Below are 23533 nucleotides of genomic sequence, written 5' to 3'. Positions count from 1 at the left end.
AGCACATCACATAGAGCACTGCAGGCTCTTCTGAGAAACTGCTACCCCTTAGGCCAAGTCTCTGGGTGCATGGATCAGGCTCTGCTTCCAGGTTAGGTCCACATGTAAAGGGAGCTGTGTGGTCTCTGATAATGGCTATAGCGCCTCAGGAGTAAAGGGCTCCCTTCCTTCCTCTGCGCAGCCCTCCCACACACCACAGGCAGAGCAGAACTGCAAGGTGCTTGAATCTTTCATGCCATTTCTCAGATTACTGTTCTGTGTGCAGCTGGACAGCAGCACAGCAGGTGGACGTGCATGTGACCAGTAGTAACGCGTAGTTACACAGGACCTCCAGTTTATAAAAAAAAAAAAAAAACACTGAGAGCCCTAGACAGGATGCTCATCCACAAATGCTGTAGATGATTTTTAAAAGAATCCATGAAATCTTGCATTTTAAACTAATTCTCCAGGTACTGTAACGGGATGAAGGCACAGTGTTGTCAGGGACAACCATTTCACTCACACTAGGATGCTGCAGTGTAATTGTGCTAAGACACGGGTAAACATTCCCACCGCATGACTCCCAACGTAAACAATTAAAGCAGACAGGAATGTACTGACAGTTTTTGTTCCTTAAAGTATCTGAAAGGATGATGAATCAGAAGGACACACTCTTGCCAGAACAGCCAGTGCGCAGCAGGAAGTCATCCACATAGTGGGTCGTGGGAATGCTAAAATTCAAGTGTATTTGGGGGTAGGGAGCCAGAGAGAGACAAAGAGATGATACTCCCCAGCAAGTATGTTTAACCCTTGCTACCTAGTTATTTTAAACCAGAGTAATTTTAGTTTTGATAAATATAAAAAAAAATTAAAAAGCTAAGAAAAATTACTATGGTGTTTTAAATAAGAATGGCCCCTATAGGCTCATGTGTTTGAGTGCTTAGTCACCAGGGAGTAGACTTCTTTGAAAGGATTAGAAGGATTAGGGGGTGTGGCCCTGTTGGAGGAAGTATGTGGCTGGGAGTAGGCTTTAAGGCTTTAAAATCGCATGCCAGACCAGGCCTGTTTGCTGTCTTCTGTCTCCCTCCCTCCCCACCCCTCTGTCTGTGGATTTGGATGTAGCCCTCAGAGTCTTCTCCACTCCAGCACCATTCCTGTCTACTGCCACGGTCTCTGCCATGATAGTAACAGACTATGCCTCTGAAACTGTAGGCAACCCCCTCAGTAAATGCTTTCTTTTGTGAGTTACTTTCCTATTGGTGTCTCTTCACAGCAACAGACTAAAACAGCTTTTTTTTTTTTTTTTTTTCAGAAAACGTTTTATTTTTAAATCCTCATTGAGCATCTTAAGGAAAAACGTTTCACGCCAGGAACGCAGTCCTAACAAGCACTACACGTGACGCTGCGCTCTGCTGACTCTCTCTGTGTGTTGAGCTTCTGAAGACTGACCAAGCCACACCACAACTATCTTCTCATTTTCAGTGTCTGCCTTTTCCCTCAGCTCTTAAATAACATTGCTTGATTTTTATAAAATCTCTTCACATAGTATGCTTTTCATTAATTTAAAGGAACTAGAGAAAGCAAGAAAGTTACTCCCAGCCCCCACTCCAGTCTCACCCTGATAAATGCAACATTTCCAGCGAAGAAAGAAGAAAAGCAACAAAGGACAATTTTCCCAATATTAACATTTTTCTAACCAAAATGCGTATACTTACTTATAGTTCCCGCTAACTGAATTATGACCCCGTGGCCACCTAAAACAGCATCCATGCCTGTGGCAAAAGCAGGTTCCCCACCCGGTGCAGCATTCCTCTCACCAACCCTTAGATAACAGAGTAGCAGCGACAAACTGCCTCTTATTAATGGCCCAGAATGTTTAGGGACATTTTTTTTTCTCACTTCATGATGATGTGACTTTTAGACAAAAATAAAAGAGCGGCGGGGGGTGAGGGCTGTTCCGATGGCTGGAGTCTGAGATCAGCAGCTTTGGTGATTTCAGAACTCTAAGCTCAGTGTGAGCTGCTCTAAAACCACCACATGGGAGCATAAGTGGCTGATGGTGGGAGTCAGCCAAGGCCACATTCCAGCTTCCTACCTCCCTGATGTGACTCCACATTAAATAGGAGATCATTTTAATTTAATTTTGTTTTGTTTGTATGCTTGAGATTGAGCCCAAGGTCTTGTGTGTGCTCAAGAAGCACTCAACCATTGAACTAGACCCCAGCTGGGAGTTAATTTAAAATCCTGACCTCTAACGGACTCCACAAAATACACTAACCTGCGCCTACAGCATGAAGCAGCTATTTACTGGCTGCTGTATGTTAAAATACTTATTTTGCAATGTTACTATATATAGCATATTAAGCCTTCAATCTGAGGTGGGGGGGGGGGTATTACAAGAGATATTCCAGGTAAAAGAGGATTTATGAACCGGGGAGATCTACCTAACACTAAAGGTTATGTATGTGAAATAGGTAGGCTGAGCCATGTCAGAGGGTGTCTGCAGGAGTGAATGATTTATACAACGGGATTACACATAGAATGCATATTCTAGCCAGACACAGTGATAGGACTTAAGAATGAGTCTACAAAGTACTTAACTAATATTTGGGTAATTTTAGAAAAACGTCCTTATATGTAACCATCTAGCTAATGAACTATGAGTAGTCCCATGCCACAGGGCTGGCACACATGGGCTCCTGCAAATGACCTGTTTGGTGACAGTCTTATCGTCCCCTTGATAGTTGCCTTTGTGCTTTTTCCTGGTGCTGGGGTGACTTAATGACCAACCTGGAACACTTACCATAGCTCTCTGTGTTCCAGAAGACTTGGGAAAACCTATGCACTACTCACTTGCCCATCCCCAGATCACCACACCCATGACAGGAACAGTCACAGGGGCATCTCTTCATCAAAGAGCTGCTTCCACGGCAGCCACTCAGACAGGAAACAGTGGTAGTTCGGATGAGAATGGTAGCCGTAGGCTTATATGTTTGAACACTCGGTTCCCAGTTGGTGGAACTATTTGGGAAGGATTAGGAGGTGTGGCTTTATTGGGAGAGGTGTGTCACTGGGGGGCGGGCCTTGAGATTTCAAAGGACTCCCAGTGTCACTCTCTCTGTGCCACACTGTTTGTGACTCAGGATGTAAGCTGTCAGCTACTGCTCCAGCATCAAGCCTGCCTGCCTGCTGCCATGCTCCCTGCCATGCTGGTCATGGACTGAAATGCTAAGCTCCAAATTAAATGATTTGTTTGTTTGTTTGTTTTGTTTTTAATAAGCTGCCTTGGTCATGGTGTTTTACCACAGCAATAGAAGAGTGACTAAGACAGAAAACCCTCTTGGAGCTTAAGTTCAAAAGTTCCATACCCTATCTGACTGCAGCCCATCTCTACCCCATCCTGTGGAGAAGGTCCCACACAAACTTAGTGCCTGGTACATGCAGGAAAGGCCAAAAGCCTGGAGGATGGCAGGTAACTCCTGGCCCCCTCCATCAATCCACGATGCATTTCCTCACCAAAGTATCACTAAGCAGGTCTCAACTTCTAGTTCTTGTCAACACAACAGGCTCCCTACCAAAAACGACTCTCAACTAGAGAGTGAGTGACATACTCTCTCTGAAAATGACCGTCAGAGTTTGACACAGGGTGCCGCTGGGTAACGGGAGAGCAATTAGTGACTGGGATATCACTCAGATAATTCAGGTGCATCCCTGAAATTAAAATCATTTTTGTTTGTTGGTTTGAAACAGAGTCTCACTTTGAAGCCCTAGCTGGCCTGGATCTCACAATGTAGGTGAAGGTGGCCGCAAACTCACAGCCATCTGTCTACCTCTGCCTCATGAGTGCTGGGATTACAAGTGAGCACCACACCACCTGGCTAAAACTACTGTTCAAACTGTTGTTGCCACTGTTATATTGCCTTACTCTTTCTGCCCAGAAGGGTCTTTTGGTAATTTCAGAGATACTTACAAAAACAAGGGAGGTGGGGATGGGAGGGTGGGGAGTGATGAACAGTTATCTATAAAATCCTATGGGCTTCAGTAGAATTCAACAACTCTGTAAGTGATAAAGAAAATCCTGTGTACATTTCTGGAGAATGTCTATCAAATTCTCAAGGTGGCACACAGCATATAAATAATATCACTCTAAGAGCCACAGCTATTCCTTAGAGCAATACAGACACAATCCTTACATACAAATAAAACTATTCCCAACTTCTTCCCACAATCCAATTGCATTCTCACCTGGCCCCCCGCTATCCAAGATAGACAAGTAAATAAACAAGCATGTAAATAAGTAAATAAATCCAAAAATACAATCTTGAAAAAGAAACAATTCATACCAAAATGTAGCTTTCCCAAGTCCAAACACGTTAAGTGTTATAGATTCCTTGAACTGCTAAGATTTTTTTTTTTTTTTGAGTCCAATAAAAAGAGCTTTTACAACTGCCACAGAACACACTGTAGTCAGAGGCACTCACCCTCCTATCTCCACCATCATCACCCACAAGGCACACAGCAGACAGCATGAATGCCTCAAATGTGTGTGCAGGTGACATTCAGAGCAGTGTGCGACATCTATTGCCCCACCCAGTGTGCTGCAGTGTGCAAAACAGCTCCAGCATGTGAGCAGGCAACTCACCTTCATGAGATGCTGATTTATCCATTTTGTAAATGTTTTCTTTTGAACTTTGTCCCGTTCATCTGAAAAAAAAAAAAAAAAAAAAAAGCATAAATAAGGTTGGTATGGCCCATGCACAGGAAGCCTCATGTCTTACAGTTAAACAAAACTGGGGTGTTTGGAGGATATCCTTCTGTGTATCCAATTTTACTAAAACTTAACAACTTGGAGCTGTCTCTAAGGATGCATTATGGGCTTTTAAGCAGCCTCGTCTCTTCCCAGTGTCTGTTTGCTGCTCAGCTGCTGTGCCACCCATCATAGTGCCACCTCCGCACAAGTTGTCTCACTTCAAATTTAATGGGCAGACACTCAAAGCAATTCCACTAAAATCAGGAACAAGACTAGGTTGTCTACTCTCTCCGTATCTAGTCAATACAGCATTTTTGAGTTTTCAGTAGAGACTTAAGACAACTGAAGATCAACGGGGTACAAACCGGAACAGAAGAAGTCAAAGACAGTAGGATTATTTGCAGATGCTATGGTATTACGATGGCAGTTCTGCCAATCCATGAGCATCCACTGCCAATATCCTCTTTGATTTTCTTCTTCTAAGACCTGAAGTTTTATCACACAAGTCTTTCACTTGCATGATTAGAGTTACCCTAAGATGTTTTATAAGGTATTTATAAGATGTTTTATAAGGTATGAGGTAAAAGGTGTTGTTTCCCCATTTCTTTGTCAGTCCATTTGTTATTTGTATATAAGAGGATTACTGGTTTGTTTGGTTGTTTTTTTTAGGTTACTCTCATATCCAGCTACGTTGCTTAAAGTATCGGCTGTAGGACTTTCTCAATAAAAAAAATTTAGGGTCACTTGTATATAACATACATATACCAAAATATTATTATGTCATCTGCAAATAACCATCCTAACTAACAAAAGCAATCTACAGATTCAATGCAATCCCCATCAAAATTCCAATACAATTCTTTATAGACCTTGAAAGGACAATTCTCAATTACATATGGAAAAACAAAAACCCAGGATAGCTAAAACAATCCTGAACAATTAAAAGAAAACCTGTTGGAGGTTTCAGCAGTCCTGATTTCAAGTTGTACTACAGAGCTATAGTAACAAAATAAAAAAATTTAAAAACCATGGTATTGGTATTAAAAACAGACACACTGATCAATAAAATCAAACTGAAGAGCCAGACACATATCCACACACATGTACAGCTGATTTTTTTATAAAGAAGCCAGAAATACACACTGGGAGAAAAAAAAAGCATCTTCAACAAATTGTGCAGGTCCAACTGCATTTCTGCATATAGAAGAATGCAAATAGACCCATGCTTAACACCCTGCAGGAACTCAAGTCCAAGTGGATCAAAGACCTCAACATAAAACCAGAGACACCGAATCAGGCAGAAGAGGAAGTGAGGAACAGCCTTGAACACACTGGCACAGGAGACAACCTTCTGAACAAAACACCAACATCTCAGGCACTAAAATCAACAATTAATAATAAATGGGACACCTCATGAAACTGAAAGGCTTCTGTAAGGCAAAGAAGTACCACTGAAGACTGACTGAGATGATGCTAAGGCCCTGGGAACTATGATTCACAATGAAAGTGTGTGAGTAAGCAAAGGCAGAAGCTCACTTGGTGATGTGTAACATATGCATTCTGCTGCCATCTTCCAATGAGGACACCTCTCGCCTTCTCTTAAGTCATGACACACTGGATAAGTGTCACGCAGTGCCAAGGAGACCTCAACTACAATTCTCTGCAGCAGGACCGCGACAACTCCAAGAGCCTCAGCTTTCTTCAAGACAGTAAGTTACTACCCTACAGTTGGGGAAGCACTCAAGCCTGGCAATTTACCACCGCCCCGCACACGCTATTTTAAAAGGGAGTATGCCAGATTACACCATCTAATTTTCCAATTACAAGTCTCATGGTGATTTTTCCTCATTTTAGTCAGAGATGCTTAACACTGAGGTTTATATTTAGGGCACTGTTGCTATGACAACAAAGGGACTACCTTCATTCTTGTGTATTAGCCAATTGTTGGTCTTACACACTGCCTACTATTCTGAATCAAGGTGTATAGCATTCCTCTAGTCAAAATTGTCTTATTTACAATCAATTCTAAATGAAAACATATATTTATATTCACTTTATGAAGTAAAAAGTAGCTGAAAACGTACAAAAACACTAAGTGCTAACGACAATAGAATTTAAGAAAAAAGAAATCACACAAAGAGCAGTTATTACGGCTCACACTGCTTACAGTTTCCAGTAAAGCTCAAAGTTAAGCGTACTTAGCGCCGCACAAAGCAAACGTCAGTGCTACATAAAGACTTATCCTATGCATAATCACACGCAGCAAAGTTCTCTCAGGTGAGCCAAAAAGTAGTCCAGGTTCCAGCCAGATTCCTCAGGGCACCACAGCCTGCAGCTCTCGCCAGGCAAGCCAAAGCAGGTAGCACAGCTTTCCTTTCCCGTCCCCGGGCATCCTGGGGGCCTTACTAACCCATACAGCACATGAGTCCCACCAGCTGCGCACTCCAGTCCTGCTGGCTCCTCACAAGCTGCCCCATCATTCTGAGGGGACTGGCAGGAGGGTCCTGGACTCTGCCGTACACAGTGTGATGTGTCAGGGTGCTGCTAACTTTCTCCACAGAAAGGAAAGCTCTGACTAGACACTCCTACTTGCAGCGGAAGCTAGTCAACACCCCCTTTTAAACAAACATTAGCAAGCCAGAGAACTATAGAGCTACTACTGAAAACAGGCTACACGGTTTCTCACTGAGGAAGCTATCGGAAGTCTCTTTAAAGACAGTCCTCAATCTCCTGCCTCCCCCTACCTCCCTCCTTTTAATTTTTTAGAGAGTACGACCAGGCAACTGACAGGATATTAGATTTTATAGCAAAAAAAAAAAAAAAAAAAAAAAAAGAACTGAATACTGTCTTCTAACACCACAGACAACACCCAGCTGACTCAGCTCATGCTTGCTGCATACAGGTGACTCGGAAAATCCACCTTAATAGGCTAGACAAACTCTTCAGGGAGAAATATGACCATCAAAATACCATCAAATGCTTCTGCATGCACACTCTACAGGTATGTTTCCTTACACTTCAAAGCCAGTCCCCGGGTTGGGTGGCACTGTATACTTTAGGACTGTACAAACCAGGGTCTGTGTACACCCAGTGCACACCTATGATTACCTGTCAGAGGCCAACTGTGTGAGATAACAGAAGGCAAAGGAAGGCAGGGAAGGGAAGAGGGAGAAGGAAAGAAAAAGAGGGAAGGAAAGGAGAGTGGAGAGCAAGAACGAGCCTAGAGAAAAGGAGGGGTGAGGCAAAACTTCCACAGTCTGCAGCCTTCAGATCTTAAGTTGGATTCTAAACTCTACTTTTTCTTTGTCAAACAACAGAAGCACCAACCTTATAAGTCAGAAAAAAGAAGATGAAACTCTTAATTTATCAGAACTTCAATTCTAATGTCAAGAAATGAGAACCCTCGCTCTAAACAAGCAAAGACCATCAGCAGCCCATCTCCCAAACTTATTTGAAACATCAAACAGACCTTCCTAAACAGAAGGTATACAAATAGTAACTCCAAAATAAAAAATTACCACGCATACTTATTTTAAACAATACAGAGTAGTAAATTTGGTCATGAAAAGACACCCCAACATTGCTAGACTACAGCTGTCAGAAAAAAAAAAAAAAAACCCAAACAAACAAAGAAACAAAATCAAACTTTATGCTGGCATAAGTTTGTGAAACAAGAGCAAATGCAAATAAGTGAGTAGCCGTTGCCTACTCTGATGTAGGTAGGTAAATTGTAGCATTCGACAGGATAACCTGGCAGTGTGTGTCACATATTTAAGCGAGAATACTTTCTGAGCCAATAATTCTACTTGCAAGAGCTGGTAGCAAAATACTTGTATATCTCACGTGATTAGTTCACAGGGATGTTTACTGTGGCTGAATATCTGAAACAGTTTGAATGTTAATCAACAGGAGACTAGATAAACAAGTTATAGCTCACTCATGCTGTGGCACTTCAATTTTGAAAGTCTGCACGCACTGACATGAAAAAAAGACTTCCAAGACAGAACGACAAAATGAAAACTAATCGATGTTAATATATATGGATCCATAAAATGCATGTAATGGATTTCATCAGGAGAGTGTGGGAGGTGCAAGAAGAGGATGCTGGTATGTTGTCACTCATGTTCCATTCCGAGCATCTCTAGACTCGGAGAATCTTCTACAAGGAGGACACTTACACATCCATCACCGATAATACCTGCGAGGTAAGTATGTTAAGCCCTTCTATTCATGTATGTATTGAACAACCATAGACAGAGGGACATGTATTGAACACGGAAGACAGAAAAAAGCCCAAGCCCAGGCCACAGTGCCCCCCATTAGGTGTAAAGGCACAGCGGCATGACAGGCAGTGGTGGCCTCGTGCCTACGGATGGCTGAGGAGAAGAAGGAAAGGAAGGGCCGCACATGGCAGTGAACAGCAGGGAGTGGAACCAGTGGGTGACAAGGTCCCAAGAAGGGCTGCCCACAGGCAGGGATGCAAGGATGCAGAGGGCCTCTACGAAGATAATCTGTAACTCAAAACATTCGCAGACACCGCCCTGCTTGGAGGGGCTCTTGGCTTGAACTTTAGTTGCCACACACACAAATACGGGATGGTTTGTCCCCATGGCCTTTGTGAGGAATCCAGAAGCAGGGCATGGAGAATGTGCTGGGTAAGCTGATGTGAACATAGGCGTAAATCTCTCTCTGCAAATGCTTTTGTGCTGCATGCCCTCTCCCCAACTGACGAGCAGGACGCATGCTTTCCTGTCAGCACAGTTTGGGCTCCTCAGTAATGAAGGCCGGAACAGAGGTTTAGGTTCTGCTCCAAAGAGGAGTTTACTGGCTGATTACCGTTTGCATGATTGATCAAGAGTTTAATATAAAGCTCCTGGAATCCGTTCTTTAATCTACCTTCTCCTACCTGGGCCGACTATAAACAAATGACCACAAAGAGGCTTCTAATTATTGTTACATCGCTCCATTTAGCCATCACACAAAATCTCTCTGCTACCCCAGTCTATGCTATCCCAGGGCATGCTACCCCAGTCCATGCTATCCCAGGGCATGCTACCCCAGTCCATGCTATCCCAGGGCATGCTACCCCAGTCCATGCTATCCCAGGGCATGTTTGCAACTCTTTACCTATGTTTAGCAACTAAAACAGTTTCCTCTAAAGTTCCAATTAAGCCGGGAGTGGTGGTGCACTCCTTTAATCCCAGCACTAGGGAGGCAGAGGCAGGTGGATCTCTGTGCGTTCGAGGTCAGCCTGGTCTACAAAAGAGAATCCAGGACAGCAAAGGCTCTGTGTATCAGAGAAACTGTGTCTCAAAAAAAAAAAAAAAAGATAGAGAAAGAAAGAATCATTCCCATTAACCTAAGAGAACACAGTGTAAAACCCATGTACAACATGAACCCCAGGACTGTATCTAGTACACCACAGTGATACAGGGCTTGCTGATTCAGGTCGCAGGCACCACAACGTGCCACGCAATTCTTTGCACAACTCCAGTGGGGTGTGCAACAATGTGAGCCAGACAGGAAGCCAGAGCTCTTGGCTCCGGTACAGCAGAAGCACTGCACAGTGCTAACTTCCTCATTTCCCTAAGAACACTTTTCATCTTTCCTGGTACCAAACTGGTGTCAAAGGAGTCAACAGAATAAATGCTAACACACCTCCGTAAGTGGCCCACCATTCACCTAACATTTTTCATGAAGCATGCTGACACAGTATTCCTAATAAATCCTTTCAAACTGTTGTGGCCTCTTGTCACTGGGTTCTGGCAAACTTCTGAAGGCGATGGAGATGCTAGCCATGAGTCAGGCGGATAGCGCTTTTCATTCCAATCAAAACAAAGCCAGCTACACAGTGAGTCAGCAGCACAGATACAAGGGTGGGAACACCACAGACAACTAATCGAACCACTGGAAAAAGTGATGGGTCTGGGCTTGCTTCCTAAGGATAGCTTCCCACCCAACATTTCTTATTTAAATGCAGCCTGCAGCTGGTAGACAACTGCTTTACTTAGCGAATCCCCAGGCGTGCCCCTGTGCTATACCCTAGCTCATCCAACTCAATAACAGAAAAGCTGTGCCCCACCATTGCCCCTATCACTGCCCCACCCGTGAGCACTGATGGGAAAACTTAAAGGTGCACAAACTGGTTAGATGGTACCAGGTGCCAGGGGACCTTGTCCTGGGGCTCACTTCTTCTTAGGAGAAAAGACCTTATCATGTGTTCAGCCAGGGACTCATTCTCCCATCCAAGGCAGACCCAACATATGAGTCTGAAAACAGAGCTTGGCTCAGTCAGAGGTCTCCCCTCCAGAGTCAGCCTCTCACGAGTTTGGCCTTAGGTCAACTGTCTACACATCTAACGTTCCTGGAGAATGCTTGTCTTGTCTACTTCCATGTCTTGAAAACTAGAAGCAAATTTTAAAGAATTGGATGCTCAGCTCAGATGTCCTTCCAGGCATTTCAAACACCTTAGGTACTTCTATATTAGATGAGTGGTCTTAAACTGAAACCTTGTGACTACCTTGCTTTTCTCTGCTGAGTATGGACACGTTACCACCTAGATTACTATCACCATCAGATTACTGATGACTAAATTATTTAATAATAATAAAAAAAAAGAGCTAGGAGAGCAAAGAAGTCAGTCTGGTGATGTGTATATAGAAAGTTGCATTTGAGAAAGTTTTTTTCTTTTTTAATAGCTTAATATGTGGAAAAAAATGGGCACCCTGAGATAATGCTGAAGCAGGGCGGGGCCGTCAATGGTACAACTGTTGGGAATTTGCCATTTATGATGCCCAAGTGGTCTTTATTCACAATCCTCACCGTTCCCTCAGCAATTAGACACACAAGGCCCTGCCCTCGCCACTGTTTTCAATACAGGTTTTACAGATAGGGAAAGTGAAGCATTAAGAAGTGACCTTAGTCCACCAACCAAGGACAAAACATGCAACCATCATCAAACCCCTACCCAGATCTAACCAAGGGACAGAACATTCTCCACAGTTAAGTGGAGACTGGGGACTGACTTTCACAGGATCTCTGGTGCCCCATATTTGGCCATGTCCCTTTGTTGGGGAGGCCCAATGGCACTCGGAGGAAGGATAGCGGACTACCAAGAAGAGACTTGATACCCTAGCACCATATTCAGGGGGAGGAGGTCCCCCTTGGTCACAGTCATAGGGAAGGGGGATTGGGGTGAAAGTGGGAGGGAGGGAGGAATGGGAAGATGTATGGGATGGGATAGAAAATGAGATGTAATATGAATTATTTTATCTTTCAATAAAAATGTGTTAAAAAAAAATAGTAAGATGAAGCGCACTTAAAAAAAAAAAAAAAAGAGAAGTGACCTTAGTCTTCTCAAGGTTAGAAAACTAATAACTCAAGCACCGGGATTCCGAGGCAGGGAGTAGCCGAAGAGCCTGATCTCTTGGTACTAAAACTAGCAACTCTGGGGCAGAGGCTAAAGAGAACCAAATGTTCAGGGTAAGATTCATAAAGAAAATGTTTATATAGGCATTAAATACAATCCTTAGTGATCACACTCAGTGTTTATTTGCTATAATTAGCTACTAGAAAATGTAAAATAATCAAAAATAAAAGAAAATAGAAAAGCAATCAAATCCTTTACAGTATACTCACAAAAATATGTTTTACAATGGAAAGGAGTGGATTCACACAAGTGGCTTTTGTTTTGTTGTTTCCTGAACTTCTCAGTGTGCAGATATTATTTTAAGATATATGTTACGTCCCTGGCTTCTAAACTGGGGTTCCAGGCAGTCATTAAGTGCCAAGGAGTCAGGAATGGGGGTTCATGAGCTTAATCTTAGCATGTGGTGGGCAGAGGCCGTGAATTCTGTTCCAGGCCTGCCAGGGCTACAAGTCCCAAAAACCAGTGCTGAAGTGCTTCCTGAGAGGCAAGCTGCTGGGCTTCTTCAGGGACAGGGCAACCTAGATGAACAACAATCTCTATGGAAATGAAACTTGTAAAATAAACACTTTTTAAATAAAGCAGTGTTTGAAAGGTTCCCTCAGGTGGGAGGTGGGGCTTGGTTTGGGGATCTGATTTAGTGTAAGTCTCTTCTAAAGAAAAGACGAGGACCAGTCGTGGTGGCACACACCTATAATCCCAGGGCCCAGGGAGGCAAAGTCAAGCAGATCTCTGTGAGTTCAAGGCCAGCCTGGTCTACAGACTGAGTCTAGGACACCCAAGGCTACACAGAGAAACTCTGTCTCCAAAAACAAAACAAAGCAAACAAAGACGAGGAAGTACCGTAGAGCATGAAATTATACAACTTCAGCATTCAGGCACTGCGTGACATCTAGTTATTTAAAAACTCAATGAAAATCTTCAAAACCATGTAAGCTCAGTCTGAATTCCGTAAGTTAACAGTATCTCAGACTGCCAATCTTATGATAGCTTAGACTTATATACATGTAAGGATTAAACAGTTTCGTGGGTGTATGGGTTTAGACATTTGTGTAGGTGTGGGCATATGTGTATGTACTTGTGTGCGCGCATGTGGAGGCCAGGTCAACGTTAGTTATTTTCTTTGGTTGTTTTCCACCTTATTTTTCAGGGTCTCTCACTGAACGAGGAGCTCATCAGTTCTGCTCGACTGGCTAACCAGGGCCTTCCTGTCTTCCTTTCCCATTGCTCCAGAGGCACAACCTTGCTACCTTACCCAGCCTTTTTTTTTTTTTTTTTTTTTTAATGAGGGCTTGAGGAGCTACTTTCTTGACGGTACCCTCTCTCCGACCGCTCATCGTTTTTCTTTGAAACAGGCGCATCTTTTTCAGAGGGGTGCACTCCTCCGCTGACTCAGCGGGCATATTCTGAAAACCAGCTAAGTGCTAAGCACTGGCTACGTACAGAACAAATCACACATCTTGCTCAGTCCAACAGGAGAGAAAAGCCATAATTTGCATGAGCGCGTAGCATTTATACAGGGGATTTGAAAAGAAATAAGGAACGCTACATGCCGAAGAGACTGCTTAGCCAAAGGTGGCATTCACTCCAAATGCAACTGGATGGACTTGAACACATACACCTGATCGAGCTAACGCCAACAGCAGAAACATCGTTGAGGGCTGCGGCTAACTCAAAGACAAATTAATAGGACTCCTGTAACTCGTCTTTTTTTTTTTTTTTTTTTTTTTTTTTAAAGTTTACTAAATGCCTCTAGAGAAACGTTATGGGTGAGAATGGGCACAATTAGGAAAATGAGAAATCAGGAAGAACACAGGTGTCCGGTATGCATATTCATGAACCAGACAGTTGGTCACAGCTGCTACAAATGGAGAAAACAAAGCCCTGTTGGTTACCCAGTTACAATAAGAGAACAGCCTAGCAGACAAGACCTCCAAGCACAGCTGTAGTAAACGTTGCAACACAGCCAGCACCAGGGCCCTCTGCTCACACGGCCTAACTCCCTCGGTCACTGCAGAGGAAATGGTCAATCCCAACAAAAAGAAGCCTCTGCTCACGCTAGCACTATCCCTGAGACAGGACTATAGGTAGTGATGGGCACCACGCCATGATCTGGGTTGGAAACACTGTGATTTATAAAATGAAGCTTTAAAAAAAAAATAAAGATATTCAATGGAAGAAACGTGTAACTTATCTGTAAATACTGACCTTTTAAAAAAGTGTAGTCAAAACACACTGACCTCACAGTGATGGCCAGTTTCTATGTGACCCAGTACAACTTCCTATATAACCTTATTTCTGTGGATGGGGTCAGCAAAGCTGACTCTTCCAACTTGCTCTTTGCTGCACTTTCCAGATCAACGATGTGAACATGGGCTATGTTGGTTGTTACTGCTTCTTCCCACATGATAATCTATAAATAACCACTAGCAATACATACTTCAAACAAGCTCAAGTTTTATTTTAGAAGATCCAATAAGCCATAAATATTTGAGTGTGATCAAAGAAATGATTTCATAGTTCTAAAATAAATTTTCTAAATATGAATATTCTGTCTAAAACTAGCTATGAATAAAGTATTTAATTGAAAACTTATAATCTTTATTTCATAAGCCTTGAGTAATTACAGCTACTTGCAACTTACTCAGAGGACCAGTACTTTTCAGAACCAGATAAAGTTAAGACAGAAAAAGACTGAAGTAAAAACAGTTGAATTGTCCTTTTTATTTTGTTAGGTTCTAGTACTATCATGCAATGCCTATTCTTTCCTATTCTTAAGTATGTTCCAGGGCTACAGAAAATACCACAAAAGCGCTAGGTATGGAAAAGCACTGTAAGCCGGGCTTGGCGATGCACATCTGTAATCTCAGCACTCAGGAGGCAGAGGCAGGCGAATCGCAATGGGTTCGAGGCCAGCCTGGTCTACAAGGCAAGTCCAGGACAGCCAGGGCTACACAGAGAAACTCTGTCTTGAAAAACCAAAAGAGGCACCCTACTCTCACCTCATGGCCTTTCACATCTAGCAGAGAAAATTAGCAAAGCGTAAGGCAGATGCCAAGTAGGAACTTTGGAAGGTACGTGTGAGGGAACTAAGAGAAGACTGGCAAGGCAAGCCTGATTACCATGCTCAGAGTAATAGGCACGTGGGAGGAGCTGTACACTCAAGGGAGAGGCAACGGTGGCATCACAAGTAAATGGGAGGAGCATGGCAGGGATGGGAAGTCAGCATTAGCACATTACACAACATCCCCACAGCCGCCCAACTTTCAGATCACGTGTTCTCTTGACCCTTAAAGCTGAGGAAAATTAGGCATTTGTAATCGAGAGCAATGTATTCATTACCTCGTAGGCCATGAGCTTAAACACAGGTCTGTGGACCGCCTGTCCTTTCCTTGCTGTATTAATACCTCCAGAGAAACAGACTGCAAAGACACAAAGCTCAAAACCATAAATATTTCAGGTGACCCGACCTTTGAGTACACGTAATGATATTCTGAACTGTGTTCACATACTGCCTTTTACTTTCAGTGTAACCTTTTATTCACATAGAAAGGAAATTATAGAGAAGTCACAGAAAATGACAATGATTATTTATGATTAAAAAGCAGAATTATTCAGCAAGACGGCACAGCTTAGCTGTGGGAGAATTTCCCAAACTCCTTCACTCCTGCCCTCACTGCCCCTATTAATGAGGCCCTGATGCATCTCTCCTCTAAGTCTAAAAGACAACCTTTCCTGCTCAGACGGAGGAGCCATAATGCCCGCAGAGAGAAGCCAGTGATCTGGAGAGAGAAGGCCTTGCCCCTGAGAGCAACCAGCGCATCCAGTGAATGACAGAAGAGGGCTCTTAACTCTGTTTCCCATTTGGCACCCTGGGAAACTGGCCAGGTACTTGGTCCTGCTCACTGCAGACTAAACACAGAATTAATTCCCTATGAGTCTGGCCTCAGGCATCTGGCAGATGTGTCATCATAGCAGGAAGTGGGTTCCAGAGCAAGCACAGGCCACTGGGCAGGTCACCTGGCTCAAGTGCAAAGGAACGTCGCAGCCGGAGCTAAGGTAACGTGAGTCACAGGATGGTCCTGTATTGGCTAGTTTTCTTATCACTGTGACTACACACTGGACCAGAGGTGACTCAAAAGAAAGGTTCATGCTGGCTAACCTATTTCAGGTGTGATCCATCATACCTGGGTAAGCCATGTTGGCAGGAACACTTCTCCCCCTGTGAAATCAGGAAGGTAAGGTACTCCCCACTCTCACTTGGAGGGACGAGCAAGCAAGACAAGACTATAAACTTGAAGGCCAACCCCAGCCACCTAACTTTCTCTTACAAGTGCCACCAGAGAAAACCTGCTATCCAAACAATACCTGTTCCAAGGTCACTGTGTGCATCTAGGGAAGCATCTACACAGAAATGAGTAAAGGTCACCCCAGGGCACTACCGAAAGGTAAGGTGGGACAAAGACGATGGGAGGCAGAAGCACCTCGCTTTAATCATAAAGGCACAAGCACAGAGGCCACACTCTTCCCCCAGCTACCCGGAGAAAGAGGGAGAGCAGGCCACCAAGAAGAACCACACGATCCAGCCAGGAGCCACAGCACAGCAGACCGACATCACTTCCCATCGTACTCTCATCTGAAACAGACTCCACTTCAGTACGTTTTCTCTACTAATCAGCGGTTGGGACTCATCTAAAAAAAAAGTCAAAGGAACCATTCCTGTACATCTCAAAGTTCGTGAATTAAATCTTTCGGGACAGAGCAAGAAAAGCTGGAGATACACGAAGAAGAGAGTCGCCGCTTTTTATCAAGGGACCTAAGTTCTGCGACAACTGAACGTGTTGTTTAAGCCACGCGCTACAGCGAGCTCCAGCTCTCCCAGGAAGGCAGCATCTCAGTTCTAACTCGAGGGACAAAAATATGCCTGGTATCCAACACCTGTGCGTACTTTTAGACAAGCAGAGCTTGCGGTACATGGAGGGGAATAAAGAGCACACTCCTGACACGCTGTCAGAGAGGTGTGTGGCCAAGTGGCAGCACTCTAGCAAAGGAAATACAAGCAGAAGCATTGCCTGGCAGCCCCTACTACCTTCCCTTATCCTAATTCCCTCCTTTTCCTCTGGCTAGGAGGCAGACCTGGGAGACGGAGCCATCCTGGGCCACAGGCAGCAGCTGAGAGCAAGTTATGAGAAGCCCTGGCCACTCGTGATGGTGTTTCGATTCATGCTGGCTCTGCAATGCTCTCGCTGGGACTTTCTACTTTTTAAAGAAGCCTCTGTCTCTGCCTCTCTCACTGACTGTGTGTGTGTGTGTGTGTGTGTGTGTGTGTAGTATCTGTACAAGCCAGCATCAGTACTGGATGTCCTGGAACTGCAGTTACAGCTGCCAGGAGTCACCTGGTGCGGGTACTAGGAAGCAAACTCAGGTCCCTTGCATGAGCAGCAAGTGTTCCTAACCTCTGAGCCGTTTCTCCAACCCTTGAGCCTCTTTAGGCGAATGCTCTCTTTACGTCATTATAACTTGGGATTAAATTTCAAACTAGTGTTCTTACTAGACAACCGTAATCCTACCCCCAAGTGTCACATTTCCCAGCAAACCTGCCACAGAAAGCTTAATGAAAAAGGAGACTTTCTTGGGAGAAACACAGACACCGTTTGCAAAGCAAAGATAAAGAACTCAATGCTCTGCAGCCAGCACAGTACAGGAGGTGCATGCTTTACCCATGTGCATGAATTTCCCTCTCAGGGAAACAAAGTCTCTGACTCCACTATGAGTGGTAGCAGGGTCACACCTGTTTCTTGGCCTTCCTTGAGCTCCTTGTAGGTGCACTCTCCCTGAGCTCTGAGTCCTACCATGTGAGCAAAAGTGACAGTGCTACTTCAGAGACTCATCTTCACAGGGAAGGACGGCTCCTTTTCTGTCCCTCCTCCCTCAGGAGGGCCAGCACGCAGTACACCTAAGAATCATTTGGGGGCAAGATGATACGAAGGAAGCTTGGGTCCCCCCAATTACTACTGCTATGTAACAAAACACCTCAGAACTTAACAGTATAAGGCAAGTATTTTGATATATATACACACACACACACACACACACACACACACACAAAGTCTGTATGTCAAAACTCTAAGGCACTGTGGGAACAGCTTGACCCATGGTGTCAGAGCCTCAACTGGTAAGACTCAGCAGTTAAGAGCTAAAATCATCTGGAGGCATCTTGGCTCAAGTATCTAGTAGTCAACACTGCCAACAGGGACATGGAGGGCAGGCAACAGAGCACTCACAGGTCTCCGTGTGAACTGCCTTGGGGATATCAGCCACACATCCCAACTACAAGAAGATACATAACTTTTCCCAACCAGAGCATGGAAAGTGTATAATGTCACTAATTCACTACTCTCTTGGGTACAATGACAGAAATGGTCAATCTGATTCAAGGGAAAGAGACAGCAAAGACACCGCATACAGTCAAAAAGCACCCAGTCTCCTGGTATGAGCACCATGCCAGCCATGTGGTCATGGTGTAGGCTGCATGCCGGTCTGCACACCTCATCTCTGGAGTGCTACGTGAGTGGGACCTCAAGTGATTGTTTAAACCTACCCTTACTGTGGGTCTCTGTAGAAAACTTTTATCTATATAACTCCAATACTTCAAAACAAATCATCAGATGTGTGGTGGGACGTGGGGGTGGGAGGAGAGAGGGCTGGGAGGGAGAAGGAAAACCGAGGCGGGGGGGACTGGTGTGTCTGGGACAAGCTGGAGACCTGCCACAGAGCAGGCTCCTAGGAGGGTATAGGGTGACCCTAGTTGAGACTCCTAGCAACAGGGGACATGGAGACTGGACCAGCCACCTCCTAGCCAGGCAGGACTTCCAGTGTAGGGAGGGAGACACACCCACAAAACCTTCGACCCAAAATTGATGGCTGACTGGAGGAAATATGCCAACGCTGACAACCTAAAATAAAACTCTAACCACAGCATCATTCTTATAAAGTTAATTTCTTGGGATAAATATTTTATGTTGTCAGCCATTGGCATATTTCCCCCATTCAAAATTACTAATGGATATCAGAAATGCCTAAGGTAATATAATCACTAGTCATTTAGTCACTGCAAATTTCCCCTCCTGGCTTGGTACACCTAAGAGATTTCTGAGTGGAAACAATAAATATGTTGACATGTCAAAAAAAAAAAAATGTAGTACAAAAATCAACATCCCAGCTGTGCCATGTGCATCCAGTGAATATGCTTAGAGCCACCCACCTCAAAGCAGTTTCCCCACAGATAAACAAAGTATGTTAATTTTTTAAAGGTTTTTCGAGACAGGGTTTCTCTGTGTAACAACCCTGGCTGTCCTAGCCTCAATTTGTAGACCAGGCTGGCCTTGAACTCACAGAGATCCACCTGCCTCTGCTTCCCAAGGGCTGGGATCAAAGGGGTGCGCCACCCACGCCTTGCTATGCATTAAATTCTCATCACTGATTTGCAATTCGCCAAAATGAAGACTCTACGGCTTCACAGTGCAGTTTCAGTCTCGGTGCTCACGGTATGCTGGGTTACCTCTCTGTTTTCTTTTTTAAACTGATGCACAGCAGGGTTTCTACCTCCTCCCACCTGCTCAGAATAAAACATGAAATAGCCTTAGTGTCTCCATGCCTGCTGAAAACGGTAGAAATCAAAGTCCGAGAGCACACAAAGTTAGCGGAAGATTGTATTAAATATCTCCAAATACATTCAAAACCTGAAATCTATTTAGTGGCAGGTATGATTCAGGCAAAGTAAAGGTTTTGGAAACAGAGGAAGCCAAAACTAAAGCTCTAGAACTAACCAGCTGCATAAGCCACGAAAAACTGCCCTTCCTCACCTCAACTGAGTTCTCAGCGCACCTAAGTGACAAGAAACACCACAAGGATTAAATACAACACCGGGCCCCAAATAAATGTGGCCGCCAGTTCATGTCTACACTCTCTGCTGACCTCTTCACACATCATAAGATCCCCAACCACACTTCTAAAGTCTTATGCTGTTTTGGAACCATAACAAGACACTATAGGGACTATTTACTTTGTGAAAGAAGTTTGAGTCCCCTGTTATTAGACCATCCCGTGAGCACCTGATGGCATGGAAAGCATCTTCCAGTCATAGTCAGGGCCTGGCACTGCACTCGCCCCTGTTCTCTACCACAGCACAGTGATGGTGGGAGTGCAGCGATGCAAATGGGAAAGGCCCTCCTTACACTCTGTGCTTGCGCCCAGCTCCCAGTTAGTGGCGCTGTTAGGGGAGGATGTGGAGCCCTTAAGAAGTGGGGCCCTGTAGAGGGAACCACTGGGAACAGAAATCAGGGGGTTTACAACCTTGCTCCACTTCCTGTTCCCTCTCTCTGCTTCCCATGTGTGAATGAAAAACTGCGATGAGGCAGCTTCTTGCTCCCGCTAGCATGCTATGCCCTCTGCGCCACTCGTGACTCTACCCCTCTGGCACTGCAGAGCAGCATGAACTCTTTCTTCCTTGAGTTGCTTTGCATCGTAGGATTTTACCACAGCAGCAGGCACACGAGGACAGGGGACTGACCAGGTACTGACAGCACTGCCCTTCTAACGGGGCTCCACGGCCACACAGCAGAGGCTAAAGGCTGTGACAATCCCACCCACCCTCCAAGGAAGGGCTCGTCTGTGTCAAGACACCTTTGCACATTCAGCAGCTTAGCAAAGGCCCCAATATTACTCTTTTAGGGAGCTTCTTATTCTGGAAGAGCGCTAATAAAAATAAGGGTGAACTGTGCTACATTTATCACTGAGCTTCAGCAACTGCCAATTCATAACCTTCTTTAGCTTCGAGTTTCCCACTGAAAACTGGCAGTCAATGGCGGACAGCTTAAGCATCACAGCAAAAACTGTCCAGTGACCCCCCCTCCGCGCGTGCACCCCCAATAACTACTTCTACTTGCTGTTTTTGTTTGTTTCCGAATTCCAATGCCCCAAGGTTAATGGAGGCATCTCTTTAGGCTTTTTCAAACTTCAGCCTCTTCCCCGCCCTGCTTCATCAACTCTTGTTGTCATCTGTTTGTTGAGGTCACTGGCTCATTTGTCCAGTGGTTTCCCAGTCTGAATTCTGGCAACTGCATACTGCTATTCATATTTACCATAAAATGGAACTTAGACGAACGAAAGGATTTAGGCACATGAGATAGGATTCTCCTTCTTTTTTACTCCTGTACGTTTTAGATTTTCACATTCATCTATTATTTCTAGACATGGTAGATTTTTTTTTTGAGATTGAGTTTATGCAATGTATCTCAGGTTGGCCTTGAACTCATGATCTTCCTGCCTCAGGCTCCTGAGTGTGGAGGTTACGGTGATGTGCCACCATACCCAGCTAAATCCATTTGTTCTCTTCCTCCATCTCCATTAGCAACCACTGCCTAGATAGCATTAAGTGTTATAAAACAATAGGCCTCTTGCCTACCATTCCCTCTTCCCTTCCTGCTACACTGTCCTGTAAAGAGAAACGAACACTCTCTCACCAGATGCTTTCCCTCTGCAGAGCAGGTTCAGCACACAGGGTAAGGGTCTGATCCTTCCCTTTTCTTCCCAGTTTAGAAAATGGTGAGCTAAAGCTGGGCCTGGTGGCGCATGCCTTTAATTCCAGCACTTGGGAGGCAGAGGCAGGTGGATCTCTGTGAGTTCGAGGCCAGCCTGGTCTACAAAGTAAGTCTGGGACAGCCAGGGCTATACAGAGAGACCTTGTCTCGAAAAACCAAAAAGAGGAAAGAAAGAGAGAAAGAGAGAGAGAGAGAGAGAGAGAGAGAGAGAGAGAGAGAGAGAGAGAGAGAGAGAGAGAGAGAATGGTGAGTTGTTTCCTGAAATCCTCCAAACTAAAGAACAAGAGACAGTGGGGAAAGATATCAACAATAACAGGGAACACTTTATATCCTCAAATTTCTAGCTTGATAAGCCATGCTTTGAGTTGGAGAAAACACAAAAGAGAAAAATAAATAGTATGCTTAATTTTTAAGATGTCAAGATTAAATGGGAGTATATAGTAGTCTAAATTTCTCTTTTATACTTCTGCTTCTTGGTTCTAGTATAATTTTGTGGGTCATAACTTAAAGCTTTGGTAAAATCAGATGTTGTCAAAGGAAAATTTGACCAGACTTGGAGGAAAAAAATGAGTTTTAAGAAGGAGTGTGTTGTGTCTGCTTCTGAAAGACTGAGAGCCCCGCTGCATCTATCAGAAAATGAGTGAACACGGTAAGCAAAAGAAATTCTTTGCAGAAGCAAAATAATCTTATTTTTCAAAAAATATAAAAACACAAAGGTGTAAATACATAGCTGCATATAATATGTATGTGAGACACACACACACACACACACACACACACACACACACACACACGATGAGTAAGGAGAAAGGCTGGGATAACAAATAACAAACTATTAAAACCGATAGGAAAGGTAGAGACGACCTATAAACCAACAAACATCAGAGTGCTCTGGCAAGGAATCTGTGCTGTGCCCTAATTTGGAAGCTGGAGACTAACAGTGACTATAGGTAAGATAACCATTTTCAAGGTCCACTGAAGATTCAGATTCCTTTGTTCCTACCTAGAAAAACCATCAATGACATGACAGAGCAGCAATGAAGGGACAGAGGAAGGTCACATGAGGGAGCAAGGCTGAAGAGAAGGAAAGAGGTCACCATGTCCTTGTCTGCACTTCTGAGGCAATGATTAGTGAGAAGACGACAAATTCACGTCACTAACCGTGAGCAGGACAGCCTGAGACAACTGATTGGTCAATGAATTTGACTCTCTTTCTACGAGCCTTAGAAGGGACAACAGACCAGCTTCTACTTTGGCTGCACACAGCAGCCATAACTGACTTATCATCGGAGGACACAGGACGCCTCACTACAAACAGTATGCACCACAGTTTTGGAATTCATTATTCTGTTCACTTTATGTCGTTATGCCCTTAAGTCACTAAGCTATTTTGATAACTCTTTTTTAGAAAATTAAAATATTTCATGACTATCTAATGAAATGACTCAGCAAGAAAGCTATGATCACTGGCTTTGAGCCACTAAAGGAGAGAGAGTGTTACAGAGACAAGACAGTGGCAAACCATGGTAGCACTGGCTGAGGGGGCTGAACAGGGCTGCCTACCCTCCTGGCTCAGCATCTTCAAGAGGGAGGAAAACGGGGAAAGACCAGAACAGTGCATCAGACCTTCAGTTACGACAGAATAAATATGAATGAAACTTTATTTACTATCAGGAAAAAAGGGAGTGAATTCTGAGCCTTCCACCATGATAACTTTCAACGAAACTGCACTGATAGTTCAAATGTAAATACAGCCTGCAAAAACAAAGCTCAGAC

At 44.1% G+C, this 23533-nt stretch overlaps 1 protein-coding gene across 1 annotated transcript in view; it reads right to left on the bottom strand.

The window, feature by feature from the left end:
- Positions 1–23533, bottom strand: part of Dst (dystonin) — a 405110-nt gene that overhangs the window by 222817 nt on the left and 158760 nt on the right. Inside the window, exon 5 of the mRNA XM_051153028.1 lies at positions 4622–4683. Within this exon, the coding sequence (XP_051008985.1) occupies positions 4622–4683 (62 nt within the window). The remainder of the gene's footprint in view (positions 1–4621; positions 4684–23533) is intronic.

This window comes from Acomys russatus, chromosome 11, assembly GCF_903995435.1.
Source record: "Acomys russatus chromosome 11, mAcoRus1.1, whole genome shotgun sequence".
Classification (NCBI taxonomy): domain Eukaryota; kingdom Metazoa; phylum Chordata; class Mammalia; order Rodentia; family Muridae; genus Acomys; species Acomys russatus.
Note: the sequence above shows the minus strand (reverse complement) of the source record. Positions and strands in the feature narration are given on the sequence as shown.